General features: G+C 42.1%; 1 protein-coding gene across 4 annotated transcripts in view; it reads right to left on the bottom strand.

The window, feature by feature from the left end:
- PALM2AKAP2 (PALM2 and AKAP2 fusion) overlaps positions 1 to 22,516 on the bottom strand; it is a 249,014-nt gene extending 226,498 nt beyond the window's left edge. For 3 of the 4 annotated variants that reach the window (XM_052701322.1, XM_052701324.1, XM_052701325.1), the window contains exon 1: positions 22,122 to 22,516. In XM_052701322.1, the coding sequence (XP_052557282.1) occupies positions 22,122 to 22,166 (45 nt within the window). In that variant the 5' untranslated portion in view covers positions 22,167 to 22,516. The remainder of the gene's footprint in view (positions 1 to 22,121) is intronic. The other variant, XM_052701323.1, reaches the window with a different exon arrangement.
- Positions 22,517 to 24,275: the final 1,759 nt, after the last annotated feature.

Genomic DNA, 24,275 nt, shown 5'->3' with positions numbered 1-24,275 from the left:
TCCAATCCTAATGTCTACTAGTGCTCAGCCAAGAACGTCATTGCACTCACCAATTTTGTATACGAATTTTCTCCATCTTTGGTCCAGCTACAAATATCTTTAAAATCGGCATTAAAATTTTCTAGTTCTTTTCTAATTAACTTTTCTAAACTGCAGACTGAGCAGATCCTATGAGGTTTTCAATCATTATTAAGAAATATTTAAATCTCCTGTATGATGCAGTTATGTATGACTGTGGCATGGCTTTCCAAGGGATGTATATAACAAAGGGATGCTGTATGGGCTTGCCTTTTTCCCCTCTTTCCTGTCCCTTGGAAGACTTTGGACACTGTATTCAAGCAACCCATGTGATGACAACAGAATAGCAACAGGTGAACTAATAGGTTATTAAAACCTGGTTCTTACAGAAGCCAGTACTCTTCTGCAGATAGCTGAAAACCACAAGTTGAAATAAACTATGTAAGAAAACTCTCCCTGCAGCCTCAACAGCTTTAGCAGCAGAAGTGCTTGATGTGCACTCAGCTCAAATTCTGGCTAGGCAAAGTGAAGATAAGATCTAAATATGTTTGCAAATTTAATTCCTCTGGGTACCATGAAAGTTGCATATTTGCTGTTTTGGAAATTCAAAACAATTGAGTTTCACTATATATCAGTTCTAGTCTAAGTTTATTAAAACTTACCAGTTAAGAAAATTTTACCTTCAGTATGGTTTGAGATTCACAAAGGGTTAGATTATCCAACCCTCTTCACATGTTTTCTTAATATTTTTCGCTTCCTGTCTAACAGGAAAAAAAACCTGCATTGGAAAGGGACAGTCACTTGCACTCAAAACATTGGATAACACTGGGTTTCTGCACCACATGGAAAAATCATTAATGGCTGGCCATTTCTTCACCAGATCTTACAGATCTTATTCAGGAGATATTACACTACCATTAGAGTCTGTTTTGCCTTTGATGTCCCTTCTGAGGACACCTGCTAAAGCAGACCTGTAAAACACTCAGGGTTCATTCTGTGCTTCACTGCACTGTGCTTGCATAGTGGCTACACTATGTGGCCATCTTGTAAGGTGGACTGACAGTGCAGATATCAGTCAGAAATAAACAAATATTTTTTTAAAAATATTTATTCTAATTCAAAGGCATTACAGTCTTTTATTTTTTTGATAATGTCTTTTATTTTTATTTGAAATTTGGTGGATTGCTACTGCTCCCTCAGCATATCTAGTCACTAGACCCCTCACATTTTGTTTCAAGAGTGCAAATCAATTGTACAGTCTTTTTCCACAGCTGTACAGAATAATAAAAGGAGGTGAAGATAATAACTCATTCACTACACTATAGATTCCGAGAAAGAACAAATAGCAGTCATTTTTCCCACCCAACTAGAAAACCTTGTCTTCTGTATATTCATCTCTATATACTCATCTCATTCCTCAGAGGAGGAAGCATCTTCCTCTTTTGTTTTCTGATAGACAACTTTGCTGTTTGAGTATTCCTAATAAAGACTTTCTTGTGGTAGCTTCTAAACCCATCAGCCATCTGTGAAAGGCAGTGACCTAACTGGATCAACACACACACACACACACAAACAACCCAGAACAGTCAAATTCAGTGAACTGTATGTTGTTTGTTATATCCTTCCCTGTGCCATGATGTCTCAGTCCCCGTCATGGACTAGAGTTTCCAGTCAAGCTGAAACATTTTCTCAGCACCATGTCTCAGCTTGCCACACATGGTGGTGTGATTCTGTAGCTCCTAGGGCTCCGCGAGACCTCCGTGCCAGAGCTTATAAAGTGGCAAAAGTCTTTGATACCTGCAGAAATGCCATGCTAGGAATTACAGAGAATAGTAATAGTTGTGAATAGATGCTCATAAAAGGTTGATGATGCATGAGACCTCAGCCAAGAGCCAGCTGGCATTCATCAAGCTCTTCCACTGGCACTATGAGGACTTTTATTCAAAGGGAAGCCCACTCTACCTCTGTGCAGGCAGCCAGCCTGAAAAATAGGAGAGGCATTGCCAAAGGTTTTTTAGGCTGTCTCTAACTGTTTATCATGCTGAAGATACTACACATAACAGCAGTTACCCAGCTGTCCAAAATTTCTCACAGAGAGTGTTGTGAGCTTTCCCAGAATCCCATTAAGCTAAGTCACAGAATCACAGAATCATGGAATCATGGAATCATGGAATGGTTGGGTTGGAAAAGACTTCAGAGGCCATTCAGCACCAAACCCCTGCTATGGGCTTCCATTCACCAGCTCAGGTTGTCCAGGGCCCCATCCAGCTTGTTCTTGAGCATCTGCAGGGATGGGGCACCCACAGCTTCTCTGGGCAGCTGTGTTAGGACCCCACTATTTTCTAAGTAAAGAGCTTGTTTTTAACATCTAATCTATGTGTTCTCTTCTTTAGTTCAAAGCCTCTCACCCTGGTCCCATTACTATTAGATCATGTAAAAAGTCAGCCTCTCTCCTGCTGAAAGTTTCCTTCAAGTATTGGAAGGTCACAATGGGGTCTCCCCAGAGCCTTCTCTTCTTCAAGCTGAATAAGCTATGCTCCCTCTGTCTTTCTTCATAGGAAAGGCACTCCATCCCTATGATCATCTTCATGGCCATCCTCTGGACCCAATCCAACAGCTCCACATTCTTCTTGTGCTGGGGTCCCAGGCCTGAATGCAGTGCTGCAGGTGGGGCCTCATGAGGGCAGAGCAGAAGGAGACAGACCCCTCTCTCTCCCTGCTATCACTTCTCTGTTAATGCAGCCCAACATACAGTTGGCCTTCCAGGCTGCAAGTGCATGCTCCTGGCTTATGCCAGGAGACCTTACTGCTCTCTTCAAGTACCTGAGAGATGATTGCTGTGAGAGAGGGCTTGGTCTTTTCTCTCTGGTGACAGGTGATAGGACGAGGGGAAATGGCCTCGGGTAAGTTTAGGTTGGATATCAGGAAACACTTCTTAACAGAAAGGGTTGTGAAGTACAGGAAGAGGCTCCCCAGGGAGGTGGTTGAGTCACCATTCTTGGATGTGTTTAAAAACCGTTTGGATGTGGCGCTCAGGGACATGACGTAGTGGAGGGTTGTTAAAGTTAGGGTAGTATGGTTAGGTCATGGTTGGACTTGATGATCTTGAAGGTCTTTTCCACCCTAAGTGATTCTATGATTCTATTATTCTATTGCTTAAAACATGCTGATTATAGCAAAGGAGGGGGGGTTCAGATGGTGTGTCACAGAGAAGGATAACCTATTATTAAGCCAGATAGCAAAAATTCTCCCTGCCCAATATGTAAATGGAATTCACAGGTAGCTCTTTGCAAACAAAAAGCTGTCTAATTTGTTGTAGGAAACTAGTGTACATCCAGTTCTTCTATATTGTAGGTGGATATGCGCAGAGTCCCACAAAGAGTGTTGTTTGCAATGTGGCATGAAACAGCTATTTTCCAAGACAGAGTGCAATCAAGGTCATATTTAAATGCTAAATCAATAATTTGAGAAGAAATTTTGCTTTCAGTCAGCTATGGGATGGTAAACTGGAGATTGGAGCAGGATGTGGATGTATTAGCCTATTAGGGCACTGTTCATTTTTAAAACCAGAGTTATTGACAACATTTATTTGATGGGAGTGAGAAAGGAATTTAAGAAACTTTTTTAATCATTGCAAGAAAATAAAGACTTATATCATTGCTAAATATCACCACTTGCACTATAGTGATACAAAGATGCCCTGGAAGAAGAAACAAAATTTAGGATTCTTTTACATCAGCTTCCAGATTTCTATACGGAGAATGTTTGGATGTATGTAACCCCCATTGCTGCTGTAATTAAATTCTGGAGGTTTTTCTCACAAAAGGTATTTTTAAAGGATGTTTGTCATGAAAGAAATCCGTCAATTGTAGCTGGCGGATCTCCATCTCAACTTTGCATTTCTTCTGAGTTAGGCCTCACAGTGCAAGCTTCTGGTCCCTAACTAAAGCTGGAAGGAGGTGTCACACTCTGCAGAGTTACTAGTAAAAGCCTTGAATGCCATTTTGGGCTGTACACAGGAGAAACATCAAACTGCACCACAGCTAGTTCTATTTTGGCAGCTCTTGTGATTTTCTAGTGAGTTTCACAACATCTCCTATTTTTCTTAAAACCTCAGCTACAGAGTTAAGTGACTGCATGGGAATCTCAGCTTTCACATAAAATAGAAAGTTGAGTTCTTAAGAATGTAAGGAAAAGGTAGAAGTGTGATGCAAGAGCAAAAATAGAATAAAAAATAGTACATAAAATTTGGTAGCTTTCCTTACTGCCTGAATTTTACAAGTCAGATCTCCACCTCATTATGGACTCAACAAAAAGCCAAGTTCTTCCATACCAGCCAGTGAGGATGAACACCCTGTTGCCAGCTTGGTCATCCCCCTGGCTACCCCAGGTTGTGGTGATGCTGTGCATCAAACAACAGATCATTTCCAGTGGATGAGAGCATATTTTCTAAATCAGTAATATCTTTGCCACCAATTTGAGATGTCAGTAACACATTGTCATCAGGAAGCAAGGCTGATAAGTTTCAGGCAATAGAGCTGCCAAGAAAGTGACTGAATGCAAATTAAAACTTAACTTTTGCTTGGATCTATGTGGCTTCGTTTTCAACTGTCTGTAGCATTTCTTACAAAACCTTTCATCATTCTACAGTCTGAGGGTCAAGAAGACAGTAGTTCCTGTAAAGGGTCCCTTTTCACTTTCAATAGCCATGATCTGCTTTAGTATTTATGATTGTAACAGTGATTTTGCCAAGAATTCCCTCTGGAGTAATTTATTGTAAATTGTGATGTGATAAAAGATGTAGCTGGTAATTGGGGCAGATAGCTCCCATGTACACTGTATCTCAAAGCTGATCCTCTAGAACCACAGCGATCCAAAGAGACTGGACCACAGGAAAGAAAAGTCAGAACAAGAAGGATATATTGTCTCTACCCTTTTTGAGCAAAAAACTGAAAGGCAGAGTTAGTTTCAGAAGTGGGTATGAGTTAAGTTCTGGGTGAAAAAAAGATCTGGGAGAAGAGTTTAAATTCAGTTGAGACTTTTGTACAGATAGGCATCAAACTGGATGAGAAAAAGAGAGACTGGGGTGGTTGTAAGGACTTGCACAATTATGACTTTCTTTCCCTTTACATTTCTAAAATGCTTTCCTATAGTGTGACAAACAGATGGGATCCACCCACCAGCCATTTATTGCAGACACATCCACTATATTTAGAAGCATGTTATGAAAATATAACTCACCACACACAGAAAAGATAATGGAGGGAGGGTGACAACGGAGACGGTATTTTCAGGGTACATTTTTAATGTAACCCCTCACTGCTGTATTATCTATTCTAGTCTTTCTGGAAATCTGTCCAAGAATTTTCTTTCTGGAGAAAAACTGTAAGCAAAGTTGATGGTGAGGGGGAAGAAAAGAAACATGACACACAGTAATGAGTGATATTAAAGATGTGTAAGAACAAGCACATGGAGGATGAGCCAACAGCTGTACAAGCTCACTTATTTTTTTTTATCAAGGGCACTGAGAAAACATTTAGGACAACGGTGGCACAGTACTACCAACAGACTTTTCCATAATACATTAACCTTTGCTGAGTGTACCTTACTACAAAAGTGCTTTCAATGCAGCTTCAGTTTGGTCCATGACTGCCATGCAAATTCTGATACACTGAACTGTCAGGCAATGCTTACAAGAGAAAACTTTGCCTGCCTCCATTATGCCCAGTTACCCTGCAGGAGCACAACATGGTCTCGCTCCATTGCTTAACTTTAAGGTACGCAGTGCCAGAGGTAAAGAAGTATACTAAATTATTTGATCAGGGAAAACTTCTTTGAGGGTTGTGGAGCACTGAAACAGGATGCTCAGAAAGATCGTGGATTCTCTTTTTCTGGAGAAACTCCTCTGCAATCTATTCTAGGGACCCTGCCTTAGCAGGAGGATTGGACTGGATAATCTCCTGAGATTCCCTCCAGCTTCTACAATCCAGTGACATCAATTTGATAAAGAAACAAGACATTAAAGGAGGCAGACACAAGTTCAGTCACAGGCACAGATTGTTTAACATCTGATGCTTTACACTGGCAGGCAGAGTAGGGGTGAAAATTTAAACCTGCACAGGCTAATTGGAAGTTAGAAGGCTTAGAATTACTTTTGCTGATGGACTGGCATGCCTTTTACAACATGCAGCATTCAGTGAGAATGGAAATAATACTACTCTCACATTTACAAGGAAATCCCTGTTACAGAAAGAAGTATGGAAAAAAAAATATCTTTTCTGATAAATCTTACATAGCTTTTGACAAGATGGAGTATGATGTAATGATATTTCCTGAAGTCCTGTGCTGAGAAACTGGCATTCAGAGAAGATACACACATTAACACATGGGTTGCCTTTATCATGGTGCCTCACATTGCTTGCTGTGAGGATGCATCTTTATTGAGAAACTAGCTGGCTGACAGTTCTGATAATTGGCAGCTGTGGAACAGCCCTCCTTCCAAGAGGCATAGTAGGAAACTGGCACCAATCCTCACACCTTTTTGGCTCTCTTCTCTGAATCTTAACGGCTTTAAAAAACTCAGAATTTCCCAACACTTGTCCAAGATCACAGCTTGAAAGGTAGAGACAAAAATGATCCATTCCTCTGCCAGGGTTTATATATAAATACATGCCACAGTTATGTGATTTGTAATACGTTGGACAGAACAGCTCTGTACAGCTAAGAATATTTCCATCTCAGCTTCTCTTTCCTAAAGTCATTTTATATCAAATCATAAATTTTTTTTTTTTTTTTTTTTTTTTTTTCAATCTAAGTGTTAATATTTGCCCTATGGCAATATCTCTGGAGCAGTCTCTGACATGGAAGAGAAACAAATATATGTATATAGGTGGAGTTACAGCAGAGAAAGAAGTGCAAGCTGTCATGCCCTAGGAAAAAAACAGCTTGTACTTCCTCCTCTGCTGAAAGGATATTCTTATTGTGCCTCCAGAACTAGCAATAAGGATGAGGCATGAGTTATTCACAGTAGATATGCAGCACTACACAGTCAGTGTGCTTGGGAAGAAGGTAGCTAGGTAAGGCAAGACCCTCAGCTCACCTGAGGTCCTTCTGCATTCCTAGTAGAAATTGATCACTGGATTGTGGGAATTAAGGTGGGAGCCTTTGAGCAGTTAATGTGGTCACCAACTGCAGGGTTCAGAGTGCAGCTTGGTAAAATGAGAGTCTAACGACCCATTACTCATTGAATGTCCATGGGTAAATCATTTCACTTCTCTCTGCCTTCACCTCTCTCACCTTCCTGCTCTCCCTCTGGTCTCTACTCTTCTGGTTGGTGACACTGCATGAGTTTGCTGTTTGGCTAGTACAATAGGACATAGACCTCTGCTGCCACTGCTCTGATGACATCAGTGATGTCAGGATTGTAAGTGATGTAAGGATTCCTCCTCTCCATTGCCTAAATATAAAGAAGACCACCCTGAAATCTCTCAGAAGGTACAGAACGCAGCTTCTTGCTTTGCCTCCCTTGGAACATCAAGTTTCATGGACTGCGGGAGGCAGAGTAATGAACCTCTGGGAAGCACATGGGTTTCTTTTCCCACCTTCAAAGCATTACAGACATAAGGCACACAGTTTTTGCATCACTGCTGTGCATCAGTAGCTGTCACAATCTGCATTTTATAGGAAAGGATGGGGTTGCAATTTAAGTGGAATTAGCAATGTTTTAAGATGATTTCATTCTTTTTGAATTGTCAGTGCTGTGAAATCCAATGGCTTGTTCTGTATTCCAACCTAGTGAGCAGATTTCATTTCTCTCCTTTCTTTTATCTATGTTTTATGAGAGAGGAAAACAACAAATAAAATTTCTTGAACTTTAAAAGCATAAAGACCAATGATGCAATTAATGTTTAAAAGGGTAAGTGCAATTTTCCCTGTCACAAAGTGGGTGTTGTATTTCAATGCCCCACTTGTTAGCTGCTTCAGGAAAAAGCTTAGCTTCTCCCTATAGGATACTCCAACTCTCCTAGAGCTAAAGCATTTCAATAAACACCTGATTTGCCTCAATGCAGATTCATTTTGAATGTCTGACAGATGCAAAAGCCAGATGCACTGAAGTTTCACTATTTCTTTTACACCAGTTGGAGAGGTATTTTCGATACATATGAAGCAACACAACTCAATGTATTTTCTGAAAGTTACAGGACTGTAAAATGTCTTCTGCTGAGCATTTAGAGTTAGTAGATGCTTTTGGCAATTTTGGTCTTACTTATTATATATCAGGAAAAAAAGATAGGGAAAGAGCTAGTCCTCACCAGAGGAAGTGAAAATAAAAATGAACTCATAGTCTGTGACATTCTGTAAAAAATTTTGTTAACTATAGGAAAAATATATATTTCTGTAGGTAAAATATGGGATTTGGATGGTGGGAACTTTGCAGACAATATCTGAACCCAGAAATATGAACAAGCAGTGAACAACTCCATGAACTCCTTTCTGAAATGGAATTTGAGGCTTCACACTGAGTTTGCTAAGACTCCTTGGCATGTACTTTTGAGTTGTATGGAGAGCTAATGGATGCCATACACCACAGCACTGTGCAGAGGCAGCTGTTCTCATCCTTACTGCTCTGTGCTGAACCTGGAGCAAGTTGCCATCTTGCTTTTATTATCTTTGATTTCTGGTGAACACCCATCTCAATAAATACCTGATTAGCCATAATGAGGACTTGTTTTGCATACCTAGGAGATCAAAACTTTTATGTGCAGCTCTGTACGGATGTATGCACTTTGTATATCATGTATATCATGTCCTAATTATCCTCTGTGCCTTTTAGCCAAGGAAAACATCTCAAATATTTCGTAGAGGAAATGCATTTATGGTGATCTTTGAAAGACAATACATCTTGAATTTGTGGATGACATTTACACTAATCACTTTCAGAAAGTGATGCATTTCACATGAAGTAATCCCAGCACTTGGACAAAAACAAACAAACAAACAAACAATATTGCCTTTTTTATTTAGTCAAAAAGATTGTGGACTTTGTATTATTTTTAGGGGAGCTAAAATGGTTTAAAAAGGAGTTAATCTGTAAAATCACCAGCCAAACTAGACTAAATAGTTTAAGATTCTGGAGGTAGCTTCTCCTACAATAAAACAAAAGGTTGGCACTAGCTCTGGCATCTTTTCACTTTTCTAATTACTCCGTATCTCTGGACCACGTAATAAAACATGTAATGCTTCAGAAATATTTTCACAAGAAAACCAGCTACTCATTGTTCATGGCTAACATGGGATTTTATTAAGTTAAAAAATGCTGTTAATAAAAATAGAAACTACTTCAAATGCAATGTAATACTAACACCCAATCAACAGCGAAAGCTCTCTCTGGCTACTTCCTTAGATATGGTGTTCACTTCTTAAAACATAGAAGTAGAGTGCCTGTTGCCCTTCCAGAAAGCACACTTAAATGTTTCCTGTATATACAGGCCAATCTGGAGAAGCTTGTTATCAGTATTCCTGAAGCTGAGCTTTCCAAGAGCCTTCGACAGTTCTTTAAAGAAACAGCTATAGTTTACGACCAATTCCTTTCTAGATCCCAAATGCTTCTGAGGGATCTTCTCCAAAGTTTCACGTTGATTTGCAAAGGCAATTGAACAGCAAGCTAAGTAGGACAAAAAGAAGAACAGTGAAATGTTGTGACAGCATTGCCTTCATTTGCTTCTGCCATCACTATCTTATGCTGCTTGATAGTGTGTCTTATTCCCTTTGATTTTTAGCAAAAGCATAAAAAATTCAGCCTTCATAGTTTCACACCTCTCAGAATTAGCAGAGAAACCACAAACAGGAATTCCCTGGAACTGAAAATCCCTCCTGTTCTTTTTAATTCTTCATTTTCTATTTTATTTTATTTTATTTTATTTTATTTTATTTTATTTTATTTTATTTTATTTTATTTTATTTTTTTTCCAAATAAAGCTCAGTAAGATGAGTGGAAGGCAGGGGAAGTTTAATCTGCTAAAAACTATTAAAAATCCAGGCTCTTGATGATGTACAAGAGATGAAGACAAGAGCAATGGCTGCTAAGAGACCCAAATTCAAAAAAATTGTATTTGTGCTATAAAAGCATGAGGATGAATGAGAACAAGTGGTATTTGAAATCTTGTACTGTTTTTCACACACAAGTCTGGATTTCATATGGGTGATTTTAGCCACTTCCCCACCATGTAAATGCACTGCTAATAGGAGTTCATGGCAAGTGGTAACTTATCCAACTCCCAGATTCTGAGGAAGGATGAATTTCGTTTTCTGTATTTATTTTGAGACTTGTTATTGGCTGTCTGGGGAAATCTGACCTAGATCTGTAGAACAGCTCATATCGGGTGCTGCTCAGGAGTCAGAAATAGCACAAACACTTATGGGATTTATATGGGTCTGCTCCAGCTTGCCACTGAAATCAATATGAAACTTCCTATTAATTTGATAGGAAACAGGGCAGGATCCTACAGCAGGAAAAGAGTCTACATCAGAAATCTACATCAGTAGATCAGAGTCTACATCAGTACATCAGAAAGGGTACAGACACAATTGTATTAGTAACATTCAGATCTCCAGTGACTGATTACCCATACCCTTATTCTGCCAAAACTGCAAAGTAAACCAATAAAGCTTCAGACTTCTATCACTGTGGTTGGATTAAACTGTTCTCCTGGGTCTACAAGTATGCACATCTCAGCTGCCAGCTCTCAAGGAAGCCCTGTGCTTGGCATGGCAAGCAAACAGACTGATTGCAGAAGCACGCTTGATATGTAGGCTCCTTATGATTGAGTGACTGAACGACATCTGAAAGGAAACAAAAATCCTGGTAACTCACTGTAGGAGGAACATGGAGAGCATTTGGAACATTTAAAGAAGTAATTTTCTTCATCACATCAAACAACTCTGACTTCTACCTCTCCTTTAACATCCATTTCATAGAGCTGTAGAACTACAGAATCACTGAGTGGCTTGGTTCAGAAGGGACCATAAAGTTCATCTTAGTTATAATCCCTCTGCCATTGAAAGGATTTTCTATTTTTTTCTGGTTGTTTCTGACACTCTGGAACTTTCTATTTAGAAAGCCTTCCTTGAAGACTAACATGAAGAGCTGGTCTAAGCAAAGCATATCTTGTTGTGCCTCGTGAGCAATGGTTCTGTTCATACACACCAGCCTGGCTACCTCTTCCACAGCATGTCAGACTGCTGAGAAATGCCCCACTGTAGCCCTCTCATCCTTCCTTCAGAACTGCTGTCCAGAAATTAGTTAGTGCTGAGTGCTAAGAATTCTTTGTTTTAAAGGAAGTGAAGAAAGCAGGTAACCTGTCAGTACTCTTTTTGACTCTACAGTTACTTCAAACCAAATCCAGGTTACAGGTATAACAACTGTGCTACAATGTCTGATTCAAGCCCACAAAACCCATCAAATGCTGAAGGAAGGTCAGTCCTGGAGGGGCCGTGGTTGGTACAGGCTTCCTGTACAGGTTTCTCCACTTGCAGCCAACAAGATGAGTCATGAAGCAAGCTGTGCAGGTGTGGCTTTGTGCCTGGTGAGCTCATCAGGGTCACAAACAGCCTGATGCCATTTGTGTCCATGTGGATGTCATCAAGTTAAAATGCTCTCCAATCCATGCAGATAGCAACAGCTGGTAAGCTGTCACATAATCTTTTTGGATCTTACAGCCTTACAACCAGCCACATCTGACAGACACGCAATTGCCTGGTCAGTTTCATCCACACCAACACAAAATGAAATTATTTCACCACAAGATGAAGGTACGTGTGTTTTCAAAGGAACAGAGGTTGTGCATAATCTCTGTTCTCTTATGTTTCCAAGAGGGTGTAGTTTGTCACAACATATCACAAACTAAAACCAAGCAGAAACTGAAGCTGTTGGTACTTTGACCAACCACCCAGTTTGTTACACTTTTTTTTTTAGGACTGTTTCCAGGGATGGTGTGTCCGCAGGCAAAGAAGGATGCTGTCGTACTCTCCCTACAGAAAGTGGCCAAATGCAGAAGGGAATTCTTCCAAATAACTTGAGACTCCTGAAAGAGTTTTGACAGGAGTTTCCCGATAACTTTCGTCAGCTCAGCAGAGCTCTCCATCTAATCTTTACTAGCAGTGGAATAATCTTTAAAATAAACCTTGTCTCCCTTTCTATAAATTATAATATTATTACACTGTTTCAAATGTCTGAAAAAAGGTTGCCATTAATTTAAAGAGTCACCTAGTCTGGAAATTACTGATTCTGGGCCAAGTGCTGTGTGGGACGTAGAGCCCTGTGAATTACTGAGAGATACACAGAGGAGGAGATGGGCATTGTTCACTGTTAGGTTAAGCTAATCATAACCTTTGCTCAGCATGATGTGAAGTGATGAGGATATAAACATTAACAGAACACTCAAATTCTGATGTTATTATTCTTTGGTAGATCAGGAAACTGATAACTGATAACAGACTCCTTAGCAGGGTCTGATGTGTTAGAACACTGAGATATGGCTTCAAACTAAAAGGGGAGATTTAGATTGGATATAAGGAAGAAGATTTTGACAATAAACATGGTGAGGCACTGGCACAAGTTGCCCAGTGAGGAGGTGAATGCCCCATCCCTGGAGACACTCAAGCGGTGTCTCTGAGCTGATGGACCTGCAGGTGTCCCTGCTCATTGCAAGGGAGTTGGACTGGATGGCCTTTGAAGTCCCTTGTGACTCAAACGGTTCTATTATTCTGTGATGAACAAAAAGCATGAAAGATGTGAACAGTTCTCTGTTTCACAGATAAGTAATCCTAAGTGAATTCAAGTCTAAATTTTGTATTTTTTGGAACGTCAGCAATAAAAAACACACATTTATCACAAGGAACTGCTATTTTGCAGCTATTTATTAATACAAAAACTTAGTGTTCAGAGATGTTAGCAGAATTTCTCAATTCACTTTTTAAAAATTAGAAACTTCTTTTTCCTGGCTGTCTAGAAGCTACTTCCTTAACTCAAATAGTTTACAGACTTCTCCAGAATGCTGGGGTCGACTTATGTGCATTCTTCATTCAGCATTTATCCCGACCAGAAGAAATGGTTGTAAAGATACATATTACCATGCCAGAAAATGAATCAGCCTTATACCCAAGCCCACATCGCTAAAGGGCAGTGAGTCTTTGCATATGCTTATATTTATTAAGAACAAATACTTGATTAAAAGCCAAGCATTAGTTTTTATGTCAGCATGGGTAAGAATTCAAAATAGATGACGGTTTAACTCCCAAATACCACATTGTCCACAAAGAGCTGCCAGTATTTGCCAGCACATCCAAGAGTGTAATTCTGTACCAGTGCCAGCGCAGGAGACAATCCAGTCCCCTACTCTGCCGTTACTGCAAACTTACTGACAACTGTGATGCCAGACTCTTGCATCAGCCTCCAAAAGAGGATCGTACTGGATTAGAGATTGTTTAAAAAGGAAGTGCCAAGGTCTGCTGCAGCACAGACCACAGAGAGCCAAACAGAGGTGTGGGGAGAAGCTCAGCAGGAGTAGCCCTGCCCTGGCTAGCTGGGGTTTCACACTGTCTGGGAAGAGCAGCAGCTCCTAGAAAAAAGCACATCCATCTTCTTCCAAAAAGAGCTCCCCAACCTGCATTGGTTGTTTGCCTTTTCTTGTGCAGAGATTGATTGTTTTTGTTGGTAAAGAGGAATAAAATTTACACACCTCTGGCATCATACCTTGTGGCTAAAGTAACAATCTGTATGTCAGCTACATAAGTCTGGAGTGTCACTGCCAAAAGCCTATACCATTTCACTGTCACTGGACTTAGTGATCACTGTTAACCCTTAGAAGCACAGCCCAGAATTTGCAGCAGAAAAGACTTTTCTACTCCAAAACAAATATAGGATCAGGGCAGGAATAGCATCCTCATGCTCCCAAATCCAACTGCTGAAAGATGCCATTGATCTGGAGCACACACAGCATGTGCTCACATGCCAATGGGGAGATGGCAAGATTTGAGACCATATTTCAGTGTTATGTTATCCAAATAAGGAAGCTTGGGATTGCAGCCATGGCTTTGCTGATTCTGCTAGTGAAGCAGACAAGCAAATCCATTGTCTGGGCTTCCTTTTTCCCAGAGGTAAAAAATTACTCTGGAATTTTTGCAAAGTTCCTTGAGATCCGTGCACAAAGAACCTCAATAATACTATTCCAATGAGTGCTCATTGGTTACTGAGTGTGCACTGGTTTGTGCTTTCCTGAATGAATGAATGATACAGACTGGCCATCTCTGCAGTTAAAGCATTTCACAAGAATTTGGTCAATGGAAGGTTGCATTTCATTCTCTACAAGAGTAAAACTCGTTGTAAAGTGAAAGTTAGATACAAGGAGTGGATTCCTGCAAGAGTGTTTTCATTGGCAAATATGCCCTACAAGGAGAGACTGGGAACAGGAACTGGGTCTGTTCAGTCTGGGGAAAAGGAGGCTGAGGAGAGACCTTACTGCTCTCTTCAAGTACCTGAGAGATGATTGCTGTGAGAGAGGGCTTGGTCTCTTCTCACTGGTGACGGGTGATAGGACGAGGGGAAATGGCCTCGGGTAAGTTTAGGTTGGATATCAGGAAACACTTCTTAACAGAAAGGGTTGTGAAGTACAGGAAGAGGCTCCCCAGGGAGGTGGTTGAGTCACCATTCTTGGATGTGTTTAAAAACCATTTGGATGTGGTGCTCAGGGACATGACGTAGTGGAGGGTTGTTAGAGTTAGGGTAGTATGGTTAGGTCATGGTTGGACTTGATGATCTTGAAGGTCCTTTCCAACCTGAGTGATTCTATGATTCTATAAAAAGAGACTGAGCATCATGTGTGCATCATCTCAGACCCATGGCACTGCAATCACATCAATTCTACACTGCATGTAAGCTCCAGTGTTTCATCTGTGACTTCAAACAAATGCCTACTTCACTCTGACCACAGCATGTGACATCTCTGTTGAATTACAGTCCAGATGGGCTTTGTACAATATTTCCCAAAAATGTAAATCTTTCTTAACTATTTTACTTTAACAAAGACTTATGTAAAAACAAACAAACAAACAAAAAAACCAAAAAACACCAAACACACATGCATACACACACACACATGCACAAATTCAACCAAAACCACACTATTCCTCTCCCTCCCCCCTCCCCTTTCTCACCCTCCACCCCAATTAACACAAACATTTTGTTTCAGACTCATTTTGGGAAACTTTGTTTGAAAGGCACAAAATGAAATCCAGCATCTCAGCTCCTTGTCTGTGCTCAAGAGATGTTGGTGATGTGTTAAGGGCTAGGAATGTGCTGTGGAAACTGTTCTAAATTTAAACAGTTGATTTTGGGTAAGTCTGGAGACTGTCTAGAAATTTCTCAAGAGCATGTTGGTTTCTGGTTTCTATTTGTTCCAAGTTTCACTGATATCTTGACAGCAATATTTTTTGTCTTATTTCCGCTTCTCTTGCTGTCATGTAAACATTTCTAAAGCAACAACTCAGATAGAACCTGAGACGTTGTTCAGTTTTCAGACATTATAGAAGTTTCTCTCTGGCTTTTGGCATAGAGTGAGCAAAGGTTATACCATTTTGAGCACTGTGCACCATTTCCTTCTGTTTCACAAGTTCCAGAAGTCAAGACAAGATACAAGTGCTCTGAGGAAGGTCTCCTGTGAAGCTGACTCATGATATTGCTGCAATCCAGGGCAGGACTGCAGGACTATGTGCAGGCAAAGCTCTCTTGAGATATTGCAGCAAATGCAAACTTAACTCTTCCTCTCCCACACTGCCTTCCACTGAGGTATACAGGAACCTCACAGGGTCATATTGTGCTCACAAGATAGACCTCATTTTGATTTAGTTCATGATAATCTAGTTTGCTCTTACTAAACACACTCCTGGAAACAGGAGGATGCAGCCTCCTAGCACTCTCCTAACCTCACCAGGTCTTCCTCACTGTACAGTTCTCAATAGGTCTGTCAAGGCCTCACTAGTCCTCATGCATAATGGGCTGTTAAGCACTGCAGTAGGCTCCCCAGGGAGGTGACTGAGTCACCATCCCTGGATGTGTTTAAAAACTGTTTGGATGTGGTGCTCAGGGACGTGATTTAGCAGAGGGTTGTTAGAGTAGTATGGTTAGGTTGTGGTTGCACTTGATGATCTTGAAGGTCTTTTCCAACCTGAGCAATTCTTTCGTTCCACAGTTCTATGATTCCATGCTTTTTTTCAGCTGAAAGTTCAAAATTTGTATGTGTCCTTCAATGTATAGCTACAGCTATAGAAATAGGAATGGTTTTTTTTGTTTGTTTGTTTCAGATACTCTAATGTAAAGCCTTCTAGAGAACAAGATGGCAGAGTAACAACTGTGATTAATCTGAACAGTAAATAGAATTGCAAATGGGACAATAAGAGAATAATAAGGGGAAAATGATTAAATTACTTATCAGTTATATTCAAGTAAACTTCTGGAAGGTGTTTTCTGAAACTCTGGAAAGCGAATTAAGTTCCAGGAATGTGCTACAGTAGCTACATACGATGATTACCCTGGGTCAGACCATCCAATCCATTCTTTTATTTTGGACAGTGTCAAAACCAAAGATATCAAGAGCATAACAAACACATGTGAAACTCTCCATTGCTCTGCCAGCCTCCAGTAAATTGCAGCTCACATATTTACTCACTTACTCATCTTACTCACTTATTTTCCATGCAGAAAAGGCCTGACCTTCTTAATCTTTCTGCATGCTTTTCTACAGGACTGAAAATAACTGAATTCAAATGCATTTGATGGTGTGCTTAATTTAAAGACTAAAACATCACTTTCTGAAGGCACAAGAAACTAGATTATTAAGTGATTGCTGCAAATATACACTACTGATTAAATGAATTTGCCACATTTTTCCATTTGATCTTCAACACCAGAAATTTCAATTTTCATGTTATGCCTCTGGCATAACATATACAAATTGTGGAGAAGTTTTAGGTTAATATAAATTCAGACAGAAGCTCTACTAGTCAGGACTTTTAATTTTGCAGGTGAGTAGGGAAAAAAGAAACAACGAAGACAGGATATTTGTTATTCTGTCAATAAGAGTGCTCAGATTTATTGATATCAAATGATATCATTCTATGCAATTATATGATTCTATGGTACTGCAGTTGCTGAGGTTCCAGCCCAGGAAAATAGGTCGTTTGGGTTACCAGTGGAGGTGATACCATAACTATACTGATAATACCTTTCCAGAAAATAATTTCTATTGCTATTCCCAAAGAGCTGTTGAAAAACTGTTGCAATTTTGTAGGTATAGGTACCAGCCTTTTTGGAAGGCATCTAAGTCTGCCCCAGGGTTGGTTTCAATGGTGTGAAGCTAATCTTGGTGGCTGAACAACGATTCTGTTTTCATTCCCTCTGAATGATCTCCCACAGTACCTCCCACTCCCTTTTCCACGCTCTCCTGCACTTGATGCAGTCCTGCATCATTCCGCCTTTACGCCAGCTGTGCACAGGTGTGAAGGAATTCATTTGAAGAGGATTCCATTTTCCAAATAATCCAACTTGTTCTGAAGGGCAACTTTTCACCATTACTTGCTCCTTCACATTCTGTGTGCTATCATCACATGATAATCTTGATTTTGTTTTTATGTCAGACTATGGATAGAGAACATGTTGAAGCCTGGAAAATTGGGTTCACGAATCATGGAATCACAGAGTCATCAATGTTGGAAAAGACTTCAAAGATCATCTGGTTCAAATGTTAACCCATTCCTACCACGTCCACTAACCATGTCCCTCAGTACCACATCTACACTTTTCTTGAACAACTTCAGGGATGGTGACCCACCACTTCCCTGGGCAGAACATTCCAGTGTCTGACCACTGCTTTGAAGAAGGAGATCTTCCTTAAACTCAACCTGAACCTCTGCTGGTGCAGCCTCTGCCCATTTCTTCTCTTCCCATCACTGTTACCCAGGGGAAGAGGCCAAGCCCCATCTCACCACAACATCCATTCAGATAGAAATAGTCAGCTTTCTGCCTTTAGTCTAAGGAGCAAGACTCCTCGTCAGTCGTCTCCCTCATTAGCAACAACCTTGGAAGACCTGTCAGCTAGCCAGCTCTTAATCCATCTAAGGTGTACCCCACATGTTCAGAGAGTGCTATTTTTAAACAACAGAGTACTGCAGTACTAAATCAAACATCTGATGACATTTCAGCACATTATGTCCAGTTCAACAAACTTGTAATTGCACAGATGGAGAAGAACAGTCTTTACTGACAAGAGTTATCTTTGACACAGCTACCTGGATGTCAGCAACAACTTTTCTTTAATATTTCACTTGCTGGTAGAGTTGGGCATTGGTAAAGGCAGAGCACTATTACTAGTGGGTTTACTTGCTAAGAAATCAGTACATTTTAGCAATTTCCTCCTTGTGTCTGGAGTCTGTGTGGAGTCCTAACCTCAATGCCACCTCTAGCTCCTGTGCTGATAGTTGCTCTAGTGAAGGCTTTCTCCTTGGTGTTTAGCCTCCAGTGATTACCTTTAATTCATACACATGCTGCATCATACAGACATTTGTACATTGAATGCACTGATACACACATTCAGTGCCTTCAACTTCCCAGGTTTATGAGTGCTATGTAAGCTATGGAAAATATTTACATTGTGTAAATGCTTGCCTATAATTAGGTCACTGTCTGATAGTGATATCTGCAGTCAGAGAGAATGGGGCTGTAGTATAAACTGCAGAGCCATGCATTTTACTTGTCTGAATTATAACAATCACTTGGCTCACCTGTCCCCTGAATCGACTGGCCATTGAGCAGACTTCCTCCAGCACCACTCACACGCCAAACTTTTGAGCTACTTAATGCAGACATATTTTTTTAAGTGAAAAAAATGTCACCTTTTCCACTCAAAATTTAACCCACCGCCCTGTCTTCAGCAGAAGAGCACACTGAAGTGTGCTGCAGAAGCTAACTGACAAGAAGGCTTTCAGCTTCTTGTTGGAACCTATTGCTTGCCTCCTGCAGGCACTCAACTGATGCTGAGGTTGAAGATAGGCTCAAAAACAAGTGGTAAGGATGCTGGGGCATGACAGAAGGATTTGCCACTACGTGGTGCCCAGGTGGGAGATTTGAAGTGGCCTCTGATGAAAGAGGGATCAGAAAGCCAACCACTCCTGGCCATCGAGGTCCTTCCCAGAACACAGTACTTCTGCGTTTTTCCTAAACAGAGACCTGAGTTCCAATTTCCAGTGGCTGTTTTGCATCTCTCCACTTTCCATACTGGACTGCAATCAAAACTAGCAGGGTCTGAAAATCAGAGCTTAAACATTTGCAGTGGCTTTAGCAACATATCTCTTTAAAGATTCCCTCTCTTTCTCTCTTTTTCTTTTCCAAAACCACATTTTCTATTTTTAAAGGCTTATTTAGCTGTTTCCTCCCCTGATAAATTAACCATAGCATCCAAGCTCTCCACAGTCCTGCGTGTACCTCGAACAGCTCTCCAAGACACTGGCAAAGCTCATGGTTTACAGACCAAAACTGAATGCACAGAGAGGTTAAGCACTCACTGCTGGCAAAATAAGTGGCTGGCCTGTGTTCACCAGTGTTCAGATTAATATCCTGACAGATCCCTCTTTTCCACTTCCCATGGCACCTGTCTGTGTGCCAGAATGGCATACATTATAACTGTTAGCAGTTAGGGTAAGAAAGAGCAAAACCAACTCTTTGGAAGTTGTCAGCCTTCTGGTCTAAATATTCACATTTCCATATCTAGATTTTGCTTTCTTTAAGTATTCAGTGGTGGGCACTTAAAATTTATTCTTCTCTTCCTGACAAACCCATCTGCCATGGCAACTGTGAAGTCAAGCAAATGTCTACAGGCAGCAGTGTTCAGCAGTCCAAGCACTGTGGTAGGAGCTTTTCTCTCTGTATGTTCAGCATTCATTGCAGAGCACTGATGCAAGCATTTGCTCACCTGAATGAAATACTGCAGCTTGCGTAGATTGTTTTTCCACTGATAACTCTAGAGGGAACACCAGTGCCAGCTTTCTCTTGTTCTAGAGAAAAGACATGCAGCTTATGATGACTGACCTTATTTTTGCCAACCAAGTGGCAGAAAAGAAATACCAAACTCATGTCACATGGCTCATCTGGATGGAGCAAAGCTTACTCTGGAAATAACCTTATCTGTGTTTTGAATAACACCTGTGACCACCCAAGTGCAGGAGAAAAGTCACCTCATTATCTTGCATGGAAAACCTGCTGCTCTGTGATGTGTAGGCCATAAGCCACCTAATAGACCCATGCTCAGATTGAAATAAGAAAGAATGTTTTTGATGCTGAAGTTGAATTCTTTCAATTTAATTCATTGCACATATCACCACATATACCACATTTTACTTGCAATCAGCCTAGCAGGTGCTATAGAAATAGAAACCATAGAGGAAATTTACAGAAAAAATGAAGATCCAGGTTCTCAGGGTCCTTTCCTAGCAGCGTAAGCCTACTCCAAGAAGCTATAACACACCAGACAATAATTATATCTCCACAATGGCCTCAGTGGTGTGAAATGCAAAGCACCAAGAAGAAGAGCATCTGACTTACTCTGCTGCAACACCTAGGGATGTCTTGTGGTGTGGCAGTGGGTGCTGACTGCTATGCAGGCAGGAAAAGCAGCAGTAATGTAAACCTTTTTTTTATTTATTTTTTCAATTTGGAGATGGAAGTTTTCCAGAAACATGCACAGCAGCAATATGCTGAGCTGCTCTGCAGCACAGCTCTCCCTTATTTATTGCTGCAGGAGCCCAGAACCTGGGGCAGTGACAAGGGTTAGCTCTGGAGCAATCCCAGTACTTTCATCTGGGGAACTGGCAGTGCCACAGAACTTTGAAACAGCCTAAAAAATTTACCTACTTCCTGCTGCTTGAATATTAAACACTTACAGTATTCCCCCCTCACATCCCCCTTCCCCGGAGCACACGATAAGCATTTGGTATTTTTCCAGCGAATATTTCAGAGAGGTAAGAAGAAAACGCAACTGTCTGATTTATAACTGGTTATTTTACATCTCCATGGGCTCATTAGCAGAGCAGAGGACGCAAAGCAAACAGCGCGGAGCAGCACCGCAGTAGCGGCAGCAGCAGCCATGCCTCCAGCTACAAAGGACACCCGTGCTCTCTACCGGCTGCAGCACGTAGCATCTGTTGATCGCAGGAGAGGTGGCAAGAGATGGATGGCCACAGCTCACGCGGGATGTGCCGCATGCCGCAGCCCTCCCGTGCCAACCGGGAACCACGGGACCGGGTGATGTGGGCTACGTGGGGCTGCCCCACGGTGAGCCGGGCGATGAGCTGGCAGTGCCTGCATGCCGAGGGATATGGTTACCCGCAGCCGGGCCCGGCCCCCAGGGGCATCCTTGCCCACAGCCTGCAGCGGTTCCTCATTACGAGTGACGGCGTGAGATATGGAAATGAAAGTTTTGGCTAAAATGGGGCAAAACGCTGCTCAGACCTCTCCCCTGGCAGGTCGAAACTGCAGACGATTTGCCCAAAAGCATGCATTCAGCTATGGAACTGGGACGACAGCTTATCCAACACGTAATTACACGATTCTGATAACGCAACGCTTGTACTTGATGGTATTAAAAATTAGTAACACCAGAACCGCTTCCTGCAGCAGAAACCGCCCTGCAGTAGATCCATTATGTTTAACTTCTTAATCAGCTCAGCTCAGCTCCAGCTGTGTGAATACACCCTTTTCAGCAGAGCACGGATTTTCTCCCGCAATCTCCCCTCCTCCCCACTTCTTCCCTCTTTTCTTCTCCATCATCAATCTTCCAAGCATGCCGCTGTGCGCTCGCGTTTCTCTCCCGCACGTGTCAGCTCAGAGAGCTTCACCGGAGCCCCTTCCCCAGCCAAACCCTGCAGGGAGGCAGTAACCACCGCTCCCCGATGAAGAACTCAGTGCACAACTTGGCGGCGACCCTGCTGCCCATTGCCCCCTTCCTGCGGCTCCCTCGGCAGCAGACAAAAGAGCAAGTAATGCAAAGCCGACTTACTGCTATGGCTTGGAGCCTCTCCCTGTGCAACTCTGCTTCCGCCATCCTGGAGAAAAGGACACGGGAGGAGAGAAGGAGGCAGCAGGAAAAAAAACCCGTGCCAACACAACCAAACAAAAAGCAACAAGAGTGAAGCGAAGCACACACTGCAGTCACCCGGGGGAACTGGAGTAATTGCAAAGAAGGACGAGCTCCTGTGCAGTAGTCAGCCACTTTTGAAAGCGCTGCGGGCTGGCTCACGGTAGGATCATTTCAGTTGCTGGACCAGTGCCTGCCTCGCTGTCTGTCTCCCAGCTGTATTACTAACTGCATTTCACTGCAGCTTCTGTGCGCTGTTGCTGTCACACAAGCCATGTATGCACTCTCGCAGCAGCTGAGCACAGGGAGAGCTCGCATGGCTATAATTTTTTGCCTTGACGTCTCAGCTCATTTGCTCCTCCTATGGAGCGCTGGGTCGCGGCAGGAGCTTGACATCTGCGGTGCGCACAGACCCGCAGGACTGCAGCAGGGGAGCAGTGCTGCTGCACCTCCCGCACAGGCAGGCAGTGGGTCTGCGGGGATGCAGCCTGGTGGGGCTGGGGAGGGAGCGCCGAGGGGCAGTGGAGAGGGAGTAAGCATGGCTGTCAGTAGTAACAGGGCACAGAGCTGCAAGGAGTGAAGAGCACATGTCAGGGGAAAGGAAGGTGGCTGTGCATGGCACGTGTGAGAATCCATCTCTGCCAAGTGACGGAGCTGCAAGTAAAAGCCGCCTTGCTGGAAATCCAGGCTGTGTAATAGGTAGGGAAGGAGGCAGGAGGGGAAAGAAGGAGACCAGCACAGTGATTTTTGCAGCATCATCTTTGTTTTTAGCTACAGCATTGGTTTTACATTCTTCAATTGGCAACTCCTTCACTCCTCTCTCACTTAGGCTGAAGAGCCACTCCCTCCCAGCCCCATCCCACTGGGTGCCATAGCACAGCAGGCACAGGACTGCCCTGTTGGAGAAGTGTGCTGTGCAGCAGAAACAGTGGCTTCACAACCACCTGCTGATGGACAGGCAATCTCCATTGTCATGGGAGAGACAATCTGGAGGTCACCTTGTTTCACTGAATCATAGAATCATAGGACCATAGAATCATTGCAGTTGAAAAAGGCCACTAAAATCATCTGGTGCAAACCTCAATGCATCCCCACTGTGCTCATTAACCATGTCCTTCAGCATCACATCTATTTGTTTCTTGTACACCTCCAGGGACAATGACTCCAACATTTCCCTGGGCAGCCTGTTCCAGTGTCTGACCACTCTTTCTGAGACAAAATTTTCCCTAATACCCAACATGAACTTCCCTTATTGTCAGCAAAACTAGGTCTATAAGCAGCATGGAAACCCCACTTTCCCACTTACTCCCTGCTTTCCACAACTTCAGAACAGCAGTTGGCTCCATGCCCAAGAGAACAAAACTGAATTTGCCAATTACATGCACTGCCTGGGGTAGTACACACATTGCTCCCACAGCACTGGCACAGTCTGCAGACACTGAGACTCCTTGCATGACCTCTGTTTCTCATGTGCCTGCCCTTTGGTGTGCCTTCCAGACTGATGTTTTACCTCTCCGATGGCTGCTTTCTTCCTTCAGCTCCATTCCATTTGCAGAATGTGACTTCAGGCATCACCATGTCCTGGTCCCATTGCCTCTCTGGTACCAGGCTCCTTCCCTCGTGATGGCGTATCAAAGTGACTTCTTGCTTAGCTCTGCCTCTGTGAAAGAGGTCCTTTGTTGTACCAAAGACTCACAGAATATTGCAAAACCCTGGTAATCTCTGTGGCCAAAAGCAAAGTTTTACTGCAGTATCTCAAGTGAGTGGTGTTCATAAATAGTTGTCAGGGTGGGCTCACAGCTATGGGAAATGCAATAACACCAGGATGCTCTTTCAATCTTCCAGCTTGGCTTAAATAATCTGTTGAATGGCATCTGACATATAGCTTATTTGTTCACTTTTGGCCTTTTGTTTTTATGCAGAACTTCCTTTTCTGTTGTTGTTGCTGTTTTTCACAAAGGTCTGCGCTTTACTGCTTATATTACTGCAGTTGGTTTTGAAATACCCTATCACACATGTTGAGACACCTATACTCCCACAGTGCACTGAGAACTTACATGGGCAACTCCTTCTGAG

This window comes from Tympanuchus pallidicinctus, unplaced genomic scaffold (genome assembly GCF_026119805.1).
Source record: "Tympanuchus pallidicinctus isolate F22 unplaced genomic scaffold, pur_lepc_1.0 scaffold4, whole genome shotgun sequence".
Lineage (NCBI taxonomy): Eukaryota > Metazoa > Chordata > Aves > Galliformes > Phasianidae > Tympanuchus > Tympanuchus pallidicinctus.
This window is presented reverse-complemented; position numbering and strand designations above follow the sequence as displayed.